Source organism: Natrix helvetica, assembly GCF_964273705.1.
Source record: "Natrix helvetica genome assembly, chromosome: 1".
NCBI classification, from domain to species: Eukaryota; Metazoa; Chordata; class Lepidosauria; order Squamata; family Natricidae; genus Natrix; species Natrix helvetica.
The window spans coordinates 260,414,727-260,435,642 of record NC_138548.1 but is presented as its reverse complement, the minus strand read 5'-3'; the positions used below and the strand labels follow the sequence as shown (position 1 = coordinate 260,435,642).

Sequence of the window (20,916 nt, the reverse complement as noted above, 5' to 3'; positions counted from 1 at the left end):
AAGTCTTTGAACTGTTAAAGATTTGAGAGAGAAAGAGAGAAGTGAATGTTTATTTTTTAAATAACATTCTCACTGTCAAAACAACATTTTCTCACTGGATTTTCCAATGTATGCCATACCTCATTCTTCTCCAGACTGTATTCCTCCATCATCTTGTCCCCTTGCTCTTGGAAAGTGATGATGATTAAGGCCACAAAAATGTTGACAAAAAAAAATGGAAAGACCACAAAATAAACCACATAGAAGATGGACATCTCCATGCGATAACCCGGGCTGGGCCCCTGATTCTCATATGTAGCATCCACTGAGTGCTTAAGAACACTGCAAAAAAAAAGTATTAGTTTTTGTTTTTTATAAATTGTTTATATTTTATGTTAGTGTGTTATTATGTTGGTATTTCATTACATCTGTTTTAAACTGCTTAGAGTCTAGTTAGATTGAGATGGTATATAAACAAATAAAGAAAATGTAATTTTATTATTATTATTCTAATTCTAGTATTATATTTCCAATATATAATATTATTATATAATAATATAATACTATTCAGGCTTATATCAGATTATATAATACAATGCACATTAATATAACAGTCATCTTTTTCTTGCAACTAATAAATAAACCATTTGATATCTTTAAAAGTGCTGCTTGGGGTGTAGAAGTATCAGTGGTGGGTTCCTACCGGTTCGGCCAAACCAGTAGTGGTATGGCGGCCTGGGTTGCTGGAACTGGCAGCGACCCAGGCCTGCCACGCCTCTGAACTAGATTCCTGGCCGCCATCTTGTTTTTGAGTTCTGTGCATGTGCAGAACAATTTTAATTGAACTGTGCATGCACGCCCAATGCGCTTCCAGTGCACGCATATGAGCGAATCAGCCGTAAAACTGGACAGAACCCACCTCTGAGAAGGATCCTATTACTAACATGGAGTTTTTCCAACACAATATTCTTCAGATTTCTTGAACTTCATTTCCTACAATCCTCAGCAAACATGATAAAATTAGACAACTGGTGAGTAGCCTTAAAACTCCAGTCAACTTCATAGTAAAATATACCAGAACTGAATAATTATTGGTTACAAAATGGAAATAGTATTTCTGGGTCAGTTGTACTTGTGTTTTTTTTCCTTCAGTATTCCAAAGTCAATATTTAAGGCCCAGCGTAATAATGAAAGTACTGATAATAATGAGAACTGAAATTTAAATTAACACCTTCCCATGGTAGGCATAAAAAAGCTTAAGAAAATTTCTTATGCCAGTTCTTTAATTTTGAGGCGCTAGAAGCTCTGAATTCCCAGCTTATATTGCTAATTTTATAAGAAATCCACTTTTCCTCCTAACCTCTTTCATAATAACTCATATCTCAGATTTGTTTGACCAGAAGGATACATTATAAAACAAAATACATCAATTTCCCTATATATTGCAAAATGTTCTTTTATAAATTTTGGAATTTAATCCAATGTTAGAGTATGTGTCTTTTTGCTACTTGTTATCTGTTCTATGTATTTTGTTTTTTCATGTTGGTTGGTCAAGTTTTGAATGTTCTGTGCCATTGTAAATAAACAATCTATCCAACTGAGGTGGTATTTTCATATGATAAGAGTAAACATATTAGACAAGCCTAAAAAAAGTATCATAATGACCTCATCTGCATAATTTATGTAATTCAGATCAAGGATTATTTTAGTCCAACACTCTTATTTAATGATAGCCAATTAGATGCTGAAGATCCATGTCATTTTAAAACATCCTTATTTTCCTTAATAACTTACTCTGGCCAACCTTCTCCTGTAGACACAGTGAAAAGGGTAAGCAGTGCCCATAGTACATTGTCATAATGGAAATCATATTTCCTCCACTCTCGTCTCTCAGCCTTCACTTCATTGTTCTTCTCGTAGACTAAATATTCTCCTCTAAGGAAGATCAACAAAAATGTTCAGAGACAAGTTTACACAATGGAGTTTAACAGTCTAATAAGAATCTTCTAAGATGTAAATGGTCTCTTTGACAGCATTAACATTCAAAGGAGATTGTGAAAAGAGGTGTTTATTATTTATTCAGGTTTCAAGATTGACTGAAAGATTAATCAAGCAAACGTCACTACTGTATAGCTACTAATCTGATGTTAGTCTCCCCAGACAAAAGGTAATTATGGGAAGATCAATTAATACACATAGTTACTTTATTTAAACTTTGATACTATATTATTTAACTGGGGATGAAGCCGAATAAATTCATTAGGATAATTTTCAATACAATAATTTTGCATTATTTTCAGTTGCTCCATATGTTTCCCCCCAATAAAGTTGCCAGGTTGCAAACCAATTCTTAGCAATTTGAAGAATCTAAAGCTTCTGGTTTTTACAGTGCTGAAAATGTAGACTGAATTGTTTTAAAATGTTTTTCTCATACAAAATTCTGAAAAAATAACTAAACACGTCTGCAATATCTTTGCCTAATTTAGATTTTTGAGTAGTAGTAGGCTTTTAGTACAGCAAAATAAATTGATTCCCTCTCAGAGAAGTGTATGAGGACTTTATGGTTGCCATGGCAACAATAGGTTTGTTATCCCTCTATAAAGGGGTGCAATTAAAATGACTAGCAGTGATGGATTCCTTAGGGCAGCGATGGCGAATCTTTCTTGGCTCGCGTGCCACTAGTGGGGGGAGCACAGGGGGTTCGTGTGCAAGCGTGCCGCACCCATAATGCAACACGTGATCCCCTCAGTGTGCATGCACGCACAACACGTGACCCCCCTTTTTACATGCTTTTTTCGCCCTCCCCAGGCTCCAGAGGCTTTATAGGTTTGCTCGGAGGGTAGTTTTAAGCGCTCCGAAGGCGTCAGGGAAGCCTCCGGACGGTCCCTGAAGCCTTCAGAACACTTAAAATGACCCTCCGAGCAACCCGGAAGTCAATTCTGGTTTGCTCAGAGGGTGGTTTTAAGCGTTCCGAAGGCTTCAGGGAAGCCTCCGGATGGTCCCTGAAGCCTCTGGAGGGCCTCCGGGGGGGGCGGGGGAGGCTCTTTTTGCCTTACCCTGGCTCCTATAAAGCCTCTTGAGTGCTATCCTGGGGAGGGCGAAAAATAGCTTTTAAAAAGGTGAACTCAGCTGGCCAGCGCGCGCATGCCGCTGGCCAGCTGACAGGGCAGCACCTCGCGTGCCCTGACAAATGGCTCCGCGTGCCACTTGTGGCACGCGTGCCATAGGTTCGCCATCACTGCCTTAGGGGATTTGGGTATGCCTTGTCTGTGGTCAGAGTCAAAATGTTTTGAACAGCAAAGGGCTGATTTGTGCCCTTGCTTTAAAAACTCCCAAATAGCTCTTCCCTAAACAGAGCTTGTTTGGCTCGCTGATATACTCAGGTTTAGAGAACAGAAACAGATGGAATGGCACCTTGAACACAAATGGGGCAAAAACTCAGGTCAAAATTAATCAACACAAGTGAGAATGCCTCAGATATTATTCTCTGGTAGCGATGATGACGAAGAAACAATCCCTATCTCAGTTAGTCTTTGAAGCTCTAGAATCTAGAGGAATGATTGAACTTCAATGCTTTGAGTTATTGTCTAATTACATCCATAAATTAAGGGATCCTTCTAGTCCATAGTTGCCTATTTCCTCAGATGTTTTAAGACAAATTGTATTGATTCAATTCAATAAATGAACCTATTGAGGACATATTTATTGATAGGTTAGTAGCAAAGGTCCATGAATATTGATTGGGAAACAAAAGAAACTAAACTATCTAAATTGTAGTAAATGATTTAAATTCTCCATGTCTGCAAATATTGCAGAGACTGTAGGAATGTCAAGGCAAATTATCCTTTACATAACATAGCCACTAGAGGGATGTTAAACCTGGGAGTAAGATGAGTTGTGTAGTCTGATTTAAAAATGAATATAGTTGTGTGTTTTCCTTCTCTTTAAATACAGTTCATTATCCATTAATGAATCTATCACAGAATTAAGAAATTCTAGTATTTCATCTGTGCTTTCCATAGCTTCTCTTGGGGAGGGGATTGACACTTGACCTCTTTTAAATATATTCCATCTCCTTAATCATCTCCTTTTACTAGCATTTGCTGTTCTGTACAGAAATGCAATTTTATCTCTTCACACTTGTAGTAAATTATCATGACTTCAAGAGAATAGAAATTTATAAACTGCAAGTATTTCTATTTATTCACTTTTTTTTAACTACAAAAATATTGGCTAGTTCAATTTACAATATAGCTCACTGCTACCAAGTTCTTGTAGTAATGTTTTCCTGTGAACCTTTAAAACCATGAAAATCATACATTTAAAATCACAACACGATAATCACTAGATCAGAAATAATCACTAAAGAAAAAAAAGGCCAGAACACCAACGCCTCATATTGTCTTAACTTGTATCCAGCAACTTAAAATGGACAGCATAGTAGAAATAAATGTAAGAAGGGAAGACTTTTTAAAGCATCTTGTACTTATTGAATTAGATTATAACTTCATGAAATCATTTGTTTTGTTGATATAGAAAACTGATGCAATGTATTTTGATATAGGCAAGCTATAAAACCTATATTATTAATGTAGAGGGGGGACCCTAATCAGGACATTACTCATGCGATGGACATCTCTAATACTTCTTCCTACTACTTTCCCCACAACAAACCTGACAGGTGAGCTGGGCTGAGAGACAGTGAGTGGCCCCAAGTTACCCAGCAGCTTTTCATGCCTAAGGCGGAACTGGAACTCACCATCCCTTGATTTCTAGCTGTTCTTCATTTTGCTTTAATGAGCGGCTAGCAATTCAGAGACACATCTGCAAGATGAGCAGCTATGTAAATTAATTAAGTAAATATCAGAAAATAATGCATTGGAAGCCAGTGGCTTGGCCTGAATGCAATGGCAATGTGACACAGGGAATTATAAAGGTTATATAACTTTATGAGTCACACAGCTTCTTCTAAGTTACAGGACTGGCCACACACGGGAAAAGAATTGAAGGGGGAAAAAAAACTGAATGGGAGGAGTCTCTGTACCTGCAGTCCTTTTCAAACTCCTTGGATTCATCAGTGCAGTAGAAGAACCTGCCCTTAAAGAGCTGGACAGCAACCACAGCGAAGATGAACATGAAGAGCATGTATACAATGAGAATATTGAGGACGTTTTTGAGTGAATTCACCACACAGTCAAAGACAGCCTGCGAAAAACAGATACACTGGTAAGATTTGACTAGGTTATGTTTATCTGTACCCTTTAAATTTTTATTTTTATTTTTAAGACAAACAAAAACAAAACAGCAACACATACAAAAAACTTTCCTCAATTTCGTCAAGCATGTCGTCTGGTTACCGGTTTTCGTGCATCAGTTTTTTCAATTAGAAATAAAATCACTGGTTATCCATCGAACATGACTAAATACATCACTCTCATTGAGCCTCCTGTGTTCAGGTTACCCTTACTCATCCTTCATTTCAAACAAACCTTATCTCCTTAAAAACCTTAATTATCTATTAAGCAACAATAAATCTTTATAAAATTATAAAATCATCTATCTCTATCTATTGCCCTTACAAAAAATAAAAATAGTAATACTAATATTAAAAAAATATTTCCCATCGACTCCTATTGTACATCATTACTTTCAATTAACCACAATGTCACCAATCAACCGTAGAATGTAGAATAGTTATAGTGTAACATATTCCACTCCAGTAATAATTTTCCATTGTTAATCCAAATAGTTATTGAATATTTCAATTCATGTATGTATCAATTATTCATTACATCATCGTTAGTCCATTCAACGTGTTTATCTGTATCTTAATTTTCTATCAAACTGTCCCTCCTGCTTAAGAAATATGTTTGTGTGTGAGAGAAATAGCATCATAGACACAATCAAAATAAAATTTAGGCAACATGTTAACCCTAAAATACCAGTACTGAAAAGTAAATGAAAAGAGCTTAAAAAGAGGCAACAGTAAAATTTCTTAACATAGAAATTTCAATCTTATTAAAGATTTAAAATGTATTTAAAAGCCATACTAACACAGTGAAAATGTCCACTGATTTCCATAATATATTCTGCAGTCCTGCTGTCACCACCAATAAGATTATCCATTTAAGCTCACTTAACAAAAGGGACAGTGCACAGTTTCTGATACCTGTCACAAGAGCCTGGAAAATTAATGTTGAAACTGTTCTTCAAGTAAATTGGTCCTAAGGAGGGCAACTTTAAAAAAAAAAAAATCTTCACTGCTACCCAAATATCTTCCAGGCTTACATAAATTTAGAGTTGCTTGACCAGAGTAGTAATTTGTCTTTCCAAAACAGAAATTACTTTTCAGCTGTATCCAGTTTACTAGTCTGTTGCAGCCAAATAACACCATGATAATAAGTTTAAAAAAATAACTTCAGTGGGCAGGTAAACACATCTTCTCTGTGATGGGCCCAACCCTCTGGAATGACCTCCCCTCTGACATTAGAACCACCACCGACTTCCGCTCCTTCCGGCAGAAACTAAAGACTCACCTGTTCCGACTGGCTGGCCTGGCATAATTTCAACGCCTATCTCCTGGCATTTATATTTTTACTGGTTTTTAAGGGGATTATTCTGTAGACTTAATTTTATTGGGTATTGGGATTTTAATGTCTGTTTATTTTAATTATTTATTAGCAATACAGTCCTGCACATCTTTTATCCTCCTCTTATCCATCTATTTTATATTTGTATATATATATTGTCCATTTAGTAATTTTAATTGTTTTAATTTTGTTCTTTGACATGGACTGTACACCGCCCCGAGTCCCTTTCGGGAGAGGGGGCGGTCTATAAGCGCTAATAAATTGAATTGAAATTGAAAAATATGGATGTGGAGGAAATATTTCTTTTTAAAAATATGTAGAATGAGAGAGATATGAAAACAAGAATATATTGTCCATACCAATTAATTTACAGTTAGGAAAACATAATATTCATACAATGGTAATTCATAAAAAAGCATTTCCTAAACTAGAGATCATTAGGTGCATGGAGATTAAAGTCAACAGGTTTCCATCCATCACAGGCACCCAGGATGACAAGCTATGATAATACTTGTGCCAGGGTACCATAATGCAAAACTCGCCCTTTTGTACTTGCATTGCAATGTCAGATGGAAGTACATAATTCTTATGGTTTCTCTGTGATATTTGTTTTGTTATTCCCCTGCCTATGTTCACAAGGTGGAAAAAAAACTGTGGATAAAAGCTTATACAGTAATAAATGCTCTTAGTCCTTTAAATGCTGCAAAATACTTTAATGATTCTTTAGCTGCATGATGAACTAAAACAAATAAATTTATCCTACTGCGGAGATTGGGGAATTATTTAATTTTTGATTATCCAAAACACAAGAATTCTTCAAAGAAAATTAAGTGCTATTATACTACCTCCTCTTTAGATGATAGTATGCATCAAATAAGTATGTGAAAGCTAATAAAGGAACCTAAGTTCATGCATTTTCATGAAATATTATGAAGCCTGACTTCAGCCTTCTTGCTTTATCTTTTTTTCAACGTACTATAGAATGTGTGTGTTTGTGTATGTGTGTGTGTGTGTGTATAATATACATACACAAACAATATAAAGATCCCAGGGTGAGTTTTTTGTTTGCTTGTTTTTTACACTTCAATCCCAAATATACCTTGAGCTTTGGCAACCGCTTGATAGTTTTGAGGGGTCTGAGGACACGAAGGACACGTAAGGATTTAATGGTGTTGATGTCTTTTCCTTTACTGCCTCTGTAGAAAGATGTTGGATGGGGACAAAAAGCAGGAAAAAAATGAAGTTGGATCTCTACAATAATCCTGACAATGTGTTTCCAAATACAGAGATACAATCTATTTTATAACCAAGATGCTAGTAACACTGTATGAACGCTACCCCTTTTGGCCATCCACACACCTTTTGACAATTGTTTCTTAAATAAAATGTTGCCCTAGAAATTGTTTACCAGTTATATCACATCAGTTTCAAACATCAATTCATTCCCTCCGTTCTTCTAGTATGCTTTTGATTTCATCTATTTCTTTATCTATTAGAGCGCTCTTTCAATATCTCTCCATTAACCTGTTTTACAATCACTCCTTTAAGAACTGCTTTAACCTGCTTTAATCTAAGGATTTAGTACCCCTGTGGGAATCAGAGCAAGTGTACAAATACTTCCATGGAATGCATCCTTCATAATAGAAAAAATAGTTGTGTCTAATTGTGAGTTCTCACAGAAAATTTTGACTTTGAATCCAGCTCCTGCAGACTTCATTGATATACAGTATGTGTAATTTCCTCAGTAACAGCTGGAAGAAATTTGTCACTGCCTTCTTTCATTCTTCCAGGATGATTGCTCCTGATTTCTCAGCCTGCCATAGAATTCCCTGATAGTCGTCCAGCCAAGGACAAAGCAGGGCTGAACCCAGAGTAAATCAGTCAGGTACTAATGCTATAACCTAGTAAGGATCTCGCTTTATAGCTCCTTTTATTTTTTTAGTTGTCTGACATGAGATCCACATCCTACCGGATATAATTGCACTGGGATATAAAAAGTAATGTGCCTCTATTTTGGGTATTCATTAATAGTAGCTGATAAACAGGCTCAAAAAATTCCATTTCTACCAAACTCCCAAGGCTTCCCAAGATTCACAAATCTTGCGGCTGTGATGATGTGCAGTCCACCTTTCTATGTTGCACTGCATTGCCTTCTGTGCTGATAGGTTCACTTCACAGACTCACCATGATTTGAAATATATGCATAAACACACACAGCCTCATTTTTAATGCCACCTTTTTTTTAAAAAAAAAACTGTTATTTTCATTTGGTTGTGCATCTGAGCATATTGACACATCAAAACAAAAATGATTCTTTTTTCAGTTTATTGTGATTTTTTTGACATTAAGCATAAAGAATAAGAAGAACTTGGCACTGGCAATGCTTGAAAATGTTTGGTAATATTTCTGCAGAGAAATGTATACCTCATTGTAAAGGAATATTCTGCTACTTGGAGGGATATATTCTAGGATTTAAGAGTCCACTTTTGCAGATAACTTACACACTTACACATTACGATGAAAACAGCAGTATAAATCTTATTTTCAGATGTATTACACAAAGAGAAAAAGCAACTATATGCTTAAAGCTTCATTTTCTTCCCCTCTATCATGTCGACATGCTCAAAGAGGGGAAATGTGGCAGAAATTATTGTTTTATGGGTCAAAATTTAGTTGCATGTGAAAATGAATATATATCTAACCTATTTTGCTGCATGACCAGAAAAGCCTTTGCATTGGAGAACAATTCATAGCTCATTCTGCAGTGGTCTGGTTTTTAGATGACTGCAGTATTTGCTTTTTAAAAAAATAAATGATTCTTTAAGGCCCATTTAGGAAAAGTATTTGGGTCAGTGGAGAGGGTGTGCTAGCAGTAAGCTATTGTGCAAACATACCTAGTCTCCAATTATCTTTGTGGTTGCTAATCTTAGTCTCAAACAAAACTAAACAAATTTCCCAGTCAATAATACACTTACTATGTATAAAGTGCTTGCCTAGGGGTTAACTGTCCCTCCTGATGTCTGTGAGTGAATTACCAGAGGCTTATGAAAACAGGCCCAATATGCATTTTTTCACAGCCACACAGGAAACTAAAGGCCAAAAAGGTAGACAGTGAGTACTGTCCCCCTTGCCTTGGTCATGGAAGTGCCAACCTCAATTATGTCCCCATATATTTTGAATTTCCTCTCTCAAAGCTGGAGGAGACGAGATGTGCAGAGGAAAATGAAATTCTCCCAATTTCCTTAGCAGCAGCTGTGGGGATTGTAACCATGGTTATTGGTGAACCAAGCCAGTCATACCAGGTGACGTGCTATAGGCTGACGAATATGAGCAACACCTGACTGCGACTGGGTTGATTGTGTTGTGCAAATGGCCCTTGCAGGACCTTTTCTCCCGGGCTGAGCTATATGAGGAAATTCCAGCAAGCTAATCTGAACACAGCTTGCATGCCAATAAGTTTCACACATAAAATACATGGACCCAATTAATAACAGACCAAAAGGACAACACATTTAGATTCAGTCAAATTGCCTTGATTCCATCCAGTGGTCAATTTTACTCCAAGGTTGGAGAAACTAGTCTCCTTTTCTTTAATAGCCTATAAACTCAATAAATTAACTACATCTTCCAAATAAAGCTTCTGAAAAGCTAGCAAAAATTGGCCGAGGAATGACAGAATAAATTTATCAATTACTCATTACTATTGGAAAAACACATACAAAAGATTTAAACCAATAATAGTTTTATGGAGATACTTGGCTCATTTTCATTCATTTTAGACATGAGCCCCGAGAAGCCTCAGATTAATTAGTTGCTTCTTCACTCAAATGCCACTTTAGACCCCAGCTTTCAACAAATTGTACTTGAATTGCTTTGGATGGCCATGTTATTTTTTGTATTTCCCTATGAACAGGGCTGGCATATAAAGCCTTTATAGAACTTTTTTGAATGTTCCTAAAATCCCTTCGTTCTGACTCCCTTGTAGGCATAATGGCTTTGGTAAGTATCACAATATTTCAAAGCCATCTCAACACTGATGCTTAAAGATGTAGGGCATTTATTTAAAGGACACTGACATTCCTTCCGATGTCCAATAGGTTGGCAAGTGTTCAAGAATCTGGTTTCTATATGTAATGGAGCAGCTTTTAAAACCTCAATAGAATAAAGATACATTTAAAGCCAGGAACCCAGTTTTTCTAGTACTGGATTGACTTGAGAAATAAAAATAACTACATTATAAATATAGATTAAGAAAATCTATATGGCCAGGGACACTGGTTGAGGGGGGTGGCTATAGAAATCAGATAAATAAATAAAATGTCCAAGTAACATAACCAGATAGCCATTATGACTGTAATTGTTTCTCTGACCCTTTATCTAACTTACATTGTTGAATAGTGATGATGATGATGAAGAAGATTTTACATTAATGTCAACCCCGAAAAGCAATCTGATAATGCAAAGTATCTGGTTCTCAAAAAAATTATTTTTAGGATGGAAAGATCTTTTTGACATTTGATTAAACACATATTTAACCATACTGTAAGATATTGTGATGCCTAGCAATAACATATTCCAGTCTGTTCCTTTTAGCAGCCTTGCAACATAATCTTCTCTTCAACATTGTTCTTCTCCTGCATAAATATTTAGTGGCTATTAAAAATAAGTATTCAGAACAGAGAATGAAACATTTGATTGCAGAACAAAGGACTACCTCTGCCACAATTCCTAGCAATCGGGACTTTTTGACCAGACCCAACAATGTTCCAGTCACAATTGCTCGTGCTGAGGAGGTTAACTGGAATGTTGTTTTCAGTGGCCCAACAAGGCAAAAACCGACTACTGTACCTACTTCAAGGTCACTACAACCAAAGTGATTCCTAGAAAGTGTAACCTGACAGGAAGGCACACAAATCCTAACTCATGTGAGATGGAACAGAATCAATGGAATGCCTGATGTTTGGAGAGAGATAAAAAGAGCTCCAATTTGTTTGGCTTTCCAATCGTATTAGTTGCCTACAGTGATGCATAACCAGATTCACATAAATAAATAGCATGTATACCAGAGAGTGTTTGGGAGAGAAAGTGATAGAGGCAGACAGACAGAAAGACTTTACCGTGAGCTGCTCCTGTTGTGAAGTGGCAGTGAAAGGAAGAGACAAAGAAAGTGAGTAACAATCAGAAAGAGAACATAGAACATAAAATCTAATGATACCATACTATGTAATGCCTTTTACAGACAGGACATTTATTTGCTCTTCAGCTACTGCCTTGAAGAAGATGGAAGGAGTTTACTTCAGTAAATTATCTACACATGTATAGGTTAGTAAGATGAGCCTTCTACTATTGAGACAACCCTCCACTTGCATAGCGCCCAGCATCACTGATGTTTTTCATGTCCTACATACAATACAATAGCAGAGTTGGAAGGGACCTTGGAGGTCTTCTAGTCCAACCCCCTGCCTAGGCAGGAAACCCTATACCGTTTCAGACAAATGGCTATCCAACATCTTCTTAAAGACTTCCAGTGTTGGGGCATTCACAACTTCTGGAGGCAAGCTGTTCCACTGATTAATTGTTCTAACTGTCAGGAAGTTTCTCCTCAGTTCTAAGTTGCTTCTCTCCTTGATTAGTTTCCACCCATTGCTTCTTGTTCTACCCTCAGGTGCTTTGGAGAATACTTGGACTCCCTCTTCTTTGTGGCAACCCCTGAGATATTGGAACACTGCTATCATGTCTCCCCTAGTCCTTCTTTCTATTAAACTAGACATACCCAGTTCCTGCAACCGTTCTTCATATGTTTTAGCCTCCAGTCCCCTAATCATCTTTGTTGCTCTTCTCTGCACTTTTTCTAGAGTCTCCACATCTTTTCTACATCGTGGCGACCAGAACTGAATGCAGTATTCCAAGTGTGGCCTTACCAAGGCATTATAAAGTGTTATTAACACTTCACATGATCTTGATTTTATCCCTCTATTTACATATGTAGCCTAGAACTGTGTTGGCTTTTTTGGCAGCTGCTGCACACTGCTGGCTCATATTTAAATGGTTGCCCACTAGGACTCCAAGATCCCTTTCACAGTTACTACTGTTGAGCAAGGTACCACATACACTGTACCTACATCAAGGACAAACCTATTTATCTCTAAAATTTCTGATTAAAAATAAAATGGTGGCAAAGGGCAGCAACCAGATATATATACTGTTTATCCCTTAGCTAATATTTACACTGATTTTTATTTGAAATATTACCTTAAATCCTTTTCTTGGAAAATTTTCACTAAATGGAGGGCAATTTCATAATTCCTTCATCACTAACCAGATAATAAATCTTGATTGAGGAATGGTGGTCAATGGAAAGACTCTAAACTCCTAAGCATACTTAATAGGATAACCTTTACCAACTTGATATATTCCAAATGTCTTGGATTACTATGCAAGTCCCACAAGGACTTTCCCATTTGCATTTAATTGTGTTACAAATGTGTTGTGCCAACATTGTTCTCTGCCATGTTCCCATGCACAGGGATTTCAGATATGGAATTCTTAGTAGCGCAAGTGTTAAAGTAGTGTTCCCCGCTCCCGCAATTCCAATACTGTTTAAAGGGAGAATCAAGGCATATAAAAGCTTTCTTACTCATTACCTTGTAGGGAATTGAGGTGACATGAAATGGGTCACCAGGCAATAGAAGCAAAGTTTAATGATTTAATGATGGGAACAATAAGTTTCATACTGGCATAGCTTTTGGCTAATTTAATGATAGGCAGAAAAAACACCAATTAGCAAACGAGCCCTACATTCTAGAGGCAGCATGGCTGATTCAAGATTGTGAGAATTATGCATGCACTGGGAAGGCAATAGGCTGGGGAAAGGTATACTTGAGATTGTCAAAACATAGTAAGTCTTATTTCCAATAGAAATGATAGAATCATAGGGATTTGGTAGGTCCTCAAGTCTGACCCCTTGCTCAGGGCAGGAGTCTTACACTATCCCAGTCAAATGGTTGTCCAGTCTACCTCCAGTGATGAAGCACCCACAATCCCAGGAGACAAATGCTTTCATTCTCATTGTTAAAATTTGTTCTCTTGCTTCTGGATTTGATCTCTCTTTATCAAGCTTCTTTATTTCTTGTCCTATTACCCGGTGCTTTAGAGAATAAGTTAATCTCCTCTTTATTGTGACAGCCCTTCAAATCCGGTAGATAGTTATCATGTCCATCCTAATTCTTCTCTTAGGTTAAACATACCTAGCTCCCTCAAACATTTGTCATACAATTTAGCCTTCAAGCCCTTTATTGTCTTTGGTGTTCTTCTCTTCACATTTTCCAGAATCTCAACTTGTTTTTATATTTGGGTAATCAGAACTGAATGCAATATTCTAAGTGTGGTCTCACCAGCACAGAGCAGTCAACAGAGGGATAGCATTATGACAACAAGAAATGGTAGTACTTCTTGTTGTCTTGATGCTATTCCTCTGTTGATACAGTCTAAGACTGCATTGGCTTATTTGGCAGCTGAAGCACACAGCTGATTCATACTTAAGTGGGGTCCACTAGGACACCTTCATCCCTCTCACAATTTACTACCGTGAGATAAATATGAAAATATGGAATTATAATAAATATAAACAATGAACAATAAATATAAACAATGAACAATAAATATAAACAATAAATGTGGAGATAGGCTTCGTGTTTTGTGTAGAATTATGGCTTGAGTACTTTTGTGCATTCACCAATAATGATAGAAATACAGGTTTTTCATGCAGCTCTAACTTTCTCTATCAAGATAATGTTTTTTCCCAAAACAGACTGTATAGCATCATAGTTACAGGGTGAGGTTTTAAGCTTTTACTAGCACAACTGAGGTTTATTGAGATTCTTAGCTGAAACCTGGAAAATAGCTATGAAAAGTGCCTTATATTCCAGAATAAAACTGTTGTGTCCTGTGATTGGTCAATGTGTCCGTGCCGGCTCAAGGAAACAGACTAGCATTCCTATTGGTTGTTCGTCTGACAGCTAGGTTATAAAGAGCTGCCAGACGGGGTAGTTTGTTTAGTCCGTTACTTGTATCAGCATTGCTAATAAAACGTTACAGTAACCTTGCCTCCGCAGTTACTGTATTCTTCAAGTAGAAACATTAAAAAAAGCCATTGAGGGATGGACAATAATATGAAATATGACACAATACAAAACACAATAGTATATAGAGTCAGGATAGCAACACAGCAGATAATATCAGTGTTTCTCAAACTTGGTGACTTGAAGTCCTGTGGACTTCAACTCCCAGAATTCCCCAGCCAGCTATGCTGGCTGGGGGATTCTGGGAGTTGAAGTCCACAGGACTTAAAGTCACCAAGTTTGAGAAACACTGGTATAGATGCTCTTTCAGTTAACTGAAATGGACTGACTGACTTTAAAAAAAAGCTATTTCTCACGGTTGATAAATTCTGATAAAGTTGGTGAGAGTTAAGAGAGAAAAATAACCATATCCACAGTGATCAAGGGAGCATGAAGGAAAAGATGTTTAAAAAGGTAAGATAAGGAAAGGTAATTTATTCTTTCAAATTTAACCATTTTTGACCAGTCTTCAAAGTTTGCAGATCTTAGAAGATAACATGAGAATAAAATCTATTTCCATTTATATGTTGTTGAGCCTCACATTACTGATCAATCAATTCCATTTCTGTCATCTCCAACTGTACACACTGTGTAGCTGATTCACTTCTGCTGCTTTTGAAATTGAAACATTGCAGATTACCAAAAGAAATATAAATTTCTTGCAGACTGGATTCATAGCCCACCTTCTTTTATCCAGAAAATATTAGGCGTCAAGTTTTACTACGCTAAGAGCAAAATGTTTCAAAATAATAATCATACTGCTTATGATTCAAAACAAATCATGAAGCTATTCCATCTTATTAATTTCATAATAAGAAAAGAGAAGAAGCAATGGAAAAACATGGAGGAATGAAAATACCAGTTGCCAGTTTTACTCACTCCATGAATGACAAAGTGATTATAGAATAACAACTTACTTGGAAGTACCTTAAATTCAAAAGAAGGAATATTTATGGGAGTTTGTTAGAACCAACTGAATTCTCACCACACATAACATTAAATAAGTAACTGCAAGAGCATTCATTCCCTTACAAACTTACTGGAGCTTGCTCATTACACAAACTTTGGACAGCATCTGACTCACAATTCTTCCTCTTAGGGCTGTTCTACAGCTGAGCCAACAGATATGCTAATTGGAGAATGTTCTGTTCCAAGTGCCTTCTGCTGCATCTCTTCTAATTCATCATGAAGCAAACAGAACCTAAAATTTGTCATAGGGACTCCACATCTAGGGAAGCCTTGCTTAGAAGATGTGATCAACATCAGCATTTCAGAAAATCACAACTTTTTTCATCTTACCATTTCTTGCCATTCCATTTTTAGACAATTCTCTGCACCTTTTTGAATTGAAATTCCATTTCTACTGTATTGTAAATTAACCACCACTTCAATTTATTCTTTCTTAAAAACAATAGGCTTATTTTGGATTAATCTATAGAAACTCTGAAATAGTATAGGTCAAGCTAGGCAGGGGGTTGGACTAGAAGGCCTCCAAGGTCCCTTCCAACTCTACTATTGTATTGTATTGTATTGTAAGCTGTCTGTTAAATGGGTTTCAATTGTATTGTTTCTTATGAAAATAGAACAGCAACAGGAGTTCCATTCAAAAGTCTTAGTTCGTTTCTCCCAGGTGACTTTGGTGCTTCTATTTATATTTTGATCAGGTTTACAAGTAGCACAGCTAGCTTTCTTGTCTAGCTAGTTACCCTTTGAATACCTTTGGCAAGGGTGGGTAAAACAGTTGTCTTCCTTGTCCTGGCAATGCCATTGGCTTAGTAGGATAAAAAAAATTAGCTATATTTTACCTTTTTCAGCTTGGTGTAAAATTTTAACCCATCTACTATGATTTAGCAATAATGTTGGGTTGAATCATATTGAAATAATGTACCCAAAGTATGGCTGACTTTCCAAAGTTAGTGCTACTATGAGGTAAATGGAATGCCCTCTAGTGCCCACACTGAATAGCACCCCTAGATATCTTCTAGTGCCAGGGTACTTATAAAAACTTCATGGAGGAAAAACAGTATCTTCTCATCAAATCCATCAGGATAGCATCAGCTTCCTTCACCAGCTCTGATAGATTGTGTGATAGCACATTGGACAACAGTGAAGAGATCCCACACACTAAAAACTGCATTACACTAGCTCCAATTGCAGCCATTAGTGAGACATATTTTATCATTTATCCAAATGCTCAGATTTTGCTCCTACTAGGGAGAGATGTCATGTGAGTGTGTAAGAGTACAAGACTGCCTGCCTCATTGTAGGAGAGGTCTATGTGGACAGAATCTGCATGCCTGACAACATGCATGTCCACAAAACAAGGATGCTAGAGAATGGCTGGATTGCTTACTTCCAAGCCACAAGTACATGCTATGAAAGAAGATATCTCTCTGTAATCAGATCTGTCTTAATATCAGACCATAGATCATTACTTAAGCTTCACAGAGCCCATCAACAAGAATTCAGAATTCAGGTTCTTGTAAGTAGTAGCCAAACATATCTACTAAGCAAAATCTTCTCAGCATCTACTAGACAATACTAGAAAATGTATCTTGTAGCACAAATGCAGCAAACTACTCTGCCAAAGGAAACAGCCTAGGCAAAGTAGGTGATCTTGCAAATATGCATATTTGATCTCCCCCCCTTCTCCCCCCCCCTTTCTCACACACACACTCACAAACACCACACATACCCCACACACATGACATTTACTAACATATGAAAGTGCTTGAAAATGAAATAGAACAATCAGGTAGGGTGAAAAGTAAGGCAAATATTTCAGCCAAAATACTGACTACATCAATCCAGTCAATTTTTGGACTTCTGGTTCATATTTTACTCTTATGATATGCTGTTAAAAAGGAAAATAAATAGGAATAAACAGATATGTATGTATTTTATCTTCTAAGGTACTGTAAAAACTTGGAGAACAATTAAATAATCAATTCTAAAAAAAGGAAAAGCAAACCCTGAGCAAAATCTCTTTCTTTCTAAACATTGAAATGAAAGAACTAATACATATAGCCCTTGACCTGATGAGATAATCTTATTCCAACCTTACTGCATTTCCCTCCTATTTGCTTGCCTTTTCTATCTTTCATGGTCATTAAAGTGCAAACTCTAAACTACTCAACAACTGTACGTTTAAAATGACATTTATCTCTAAAGATCCACCTTCTGATTTTACAATTTGGTTCAGATGCATTAACACCTAAAACTCCTGAATTACTATCAACAGTGAAATGTTTTTATTATTATAGATCTATAGTACTGAATAATATTATGATTCATGATACTCCCTTCAAATAATTTTATATTTTATGCTGGAAGGATAATGTGTTAAAGGAGACAGTAAAGCATATGATGTATGTTTTCCACCATTGTTCTGTTTTAGTTTACCATCTAGCATAATTTGTTGTTATACAATGCTGGTTAAAGTATTATGATGTAAATATAGCTTATTCTAAATCATACACCGACATTTTGGAATTGATCAATACTGTATGTAAAAAGCAATGAATTCATTGGACATGGAGCATAGGAAAAACAGTTACAGTTTTAGATTGATGATATATGTTCTCTGCTTATGAATTGGTTTTTAATGATGCAATAGAAAAACTGATCAATAAATTTTAACATGGTCATGTAATATTTTATTTCAAAATTGAAATAGAATATGTGTAATTTTTTTAGTATCTTTAAAAATATTGGGTTTTTTTCTTTTAAATACTAAAGCTATTTTCTTCTTTAAAAAATACCATGTACTTTGATAATAATGAATAAAAAGCTGTTAGACCAGCCTTCCCCAACTTGGTATTTTTAAAGTCAGTACAGTTTGTAGGCCTTCCTGGCCAACACATGTTCAGGGCATGAGACTGGGGACAATTGTGTGAGATAATGCTTTGTCCAAGTTTCTCAAAATTATTTCTATAGAGGAAATAAAATGGTGCTAATTTGTCCTCTAGAATTAGTCACTAAGGGAGCAATTACAGATTCAGTTAATGTCAAAGATATACCTTCAGAACCAGCAGTATAATTTATATACAACATTTTCCATCTCTAGTGTTCATATTTGCCATAGTGCCCTTGCATATTTTTCTCTTTGGCACCCATTGTTTGGCAAAATAAATAAGGAACTAGGGCCAGGTTATATAGCTTCTAATAAACTCGTGGTAATGCAGAGAAAATAATAGGCTTGCTGAAACTGTTACCTATTTAATTTTTTAATTTCTGTCATGGTATTCTGTAAACTATATTTTCTTATTACCAGAAGATTCTTGGTTATAATCCATGATATCTCTATTTATTGGAAAACTTTATAGACTAAATCTTCTATACCTAAAGTATAATGCCCAGTTTTAAGACAAACCCTGTAATCTGATGAAATAAGTTAAATATCAAATGAAAACTTCCTAGCTGCTTTTGTGGAACCTAGAATAACCTGAATTTTGTAATAAACTTTAACTATTGTATTTACTGAAAGGGCGCAATAGCTCAGGGCGATGGCTCAGTTGACAGCCTGTGTTCAGGACCAGAGTACTGCACAATAGGGTGAGCTCCTGTTCCTGCCCACCTCCTGCCCAACTAGCACTTCGAAAGCACTCAAATGTGAGTAGACAAATAGGAACTACTTCAGTGGGAAGGTAACAGCATTTTGTGCGCCTTTGGCATATAGTCATGCTGGCCACATGACCACCAAAAATGTTTTTGGCTAAACACTGCCTCCCACAGTCAAGAAACAGAGATGAGCACCACTTCCTTGAATCGGACAAGACTGGACAGGGAAACCTTTACCTTTATTGTATTTACTAGCTAGTAGTTAAGGTTAATGAGGTTGATGGTGCTGACTGGATTTTTTTTTCTTTCAAATTCACTAATATACCAAGAACAGACTACATTGATAATCATCATTTTCTTGATGATTATTACAATGAAGACAATTACAACCATTGTTGTTATTAGTTTGCTGATGGACTGTGAGAAATCATGAGAAAACAAATACACCCTAAATGTAACATTCAGAAATACATGTTGATTCCATATTTGATAAACAATTTCCACTGATCTGAAAAGAAAGTAGCAGAACTCTTTCTATAAATAGACCGACTCTTAGTTTTCACTCTGGATATCTATCTTTTGAATTTTTGGCCCTGTAATCACAGAAAGCAATATCACAACATATTTACTGAACAGAATATAGGAACTTATTGTGACAGCTAGGTTGCCTCAAACATTTGCAGAGTCGACTATTTTGCTAACAGTCCATCGGGAAAAAGGTCCACATGCAAGGACTATCCCAAGCCAAATGGGAGGGGGATTCAAAGCTGAGTATTCATGCTCTATATAGCTTAAGCTGGTATTGGAAGAGGGAACGTGATGAGGGAAAACAAGTCATATAAATGTTGAAAATTATAAACAATCCATCATGCATCAAACTTCAACAAGAAATTCTTCTAGTTGAAGGAGAAGCAGCTATGCAGGTTAAAAAAAATCAGAAGAAGAAAGCAAGCACTATAACCCTAGAGAGCTAACTAAGAAACTTACGTGAAGGCAAATGCCACCAATGCTCCACTGACCACAATGAAATCCAGTATGTTCCACAAATCCCGAAAATAAGCGCCCCTGTGAAGTATCAGTCCTAAGTCAATCATCTGCAAAAACCAAACAAAGTAAAGAAATGCAGGTTTCTAAATCAGTACAAATGAGTTTGATTAACTGCAGCCCTGAAATGTTCATTCTGAACATTAATTCAACAGGACCCACTTTGCAAAAGAGGAAGTGAAGGGCCTAAAAATGAACTTTTTTGCAAGAAAATAAATACTAAGGATAAATCACAATACGTATGCACAGGACAAATAATAACAATATCTAGTTCAGAGATCAAAGTTCGACTTAAAGGATTTTGTAATACATGAATTGGTACACTTGAGAATTGGTATGCTAGAATATGAGTTTAATTACTAATGTTGTTTTCCTGGATACTTAATGTTCACAGGCATAATATTCTCTCCCATGTATTTTATGAAGTTGCTGCTTCAAAATGGCATTTGAAGAGAAATGAATCTGTCTAGGATTTATGATTACTTCTCTTAACCTCTGTCACCTAGGAGCTATTACCCCACATTACGATCAGAATCAATATCATGCTATGAAAATATTCTTGAAGAGTTGTGCTCATTTTTGTGCTGCTAAATGTATCACTATAATAATCTGGAAAATAGCCT

The 20,916-nt window shown here is 36.3% G+C and overlaps 1 protein-coding gene across 1 annotated transcript in view; it reads right to left on the bottom strand.

Annotated features, from left to right (window-relative positions):
• Positions 1-20,916, bottom strand: part of CACNA1A (calcium voltage-gated channel subunit alpha1 A) — a 215,999-nt gene that overhangs the window by 79,438 nt on the left and 115,645 nt on the right. The window contains exons 23-27 of the mRNA XM_081934727.1: positions 20,237-20,343; positions 7,669-7,765; positions 5,024-5,184; positions 1,774-1,914; positions 120-321 (exon numbers count right to left, since the gene is read on the bottom strand). Coding sequence (XP_081790853.1) covers positions 120-321; positions 1,774-1,914; positions 5,024-5,184; positions 7,669-7,765; positions 20,237-20,343 — 708 coding nt within the window. The remainder of the gene's footprint in view (positions 1-119; positions 322-1,773; positions 1,915-5,023; positions 5,185-7,668; positions 7,766-20,236; positions 20,344-20,916) is intronic.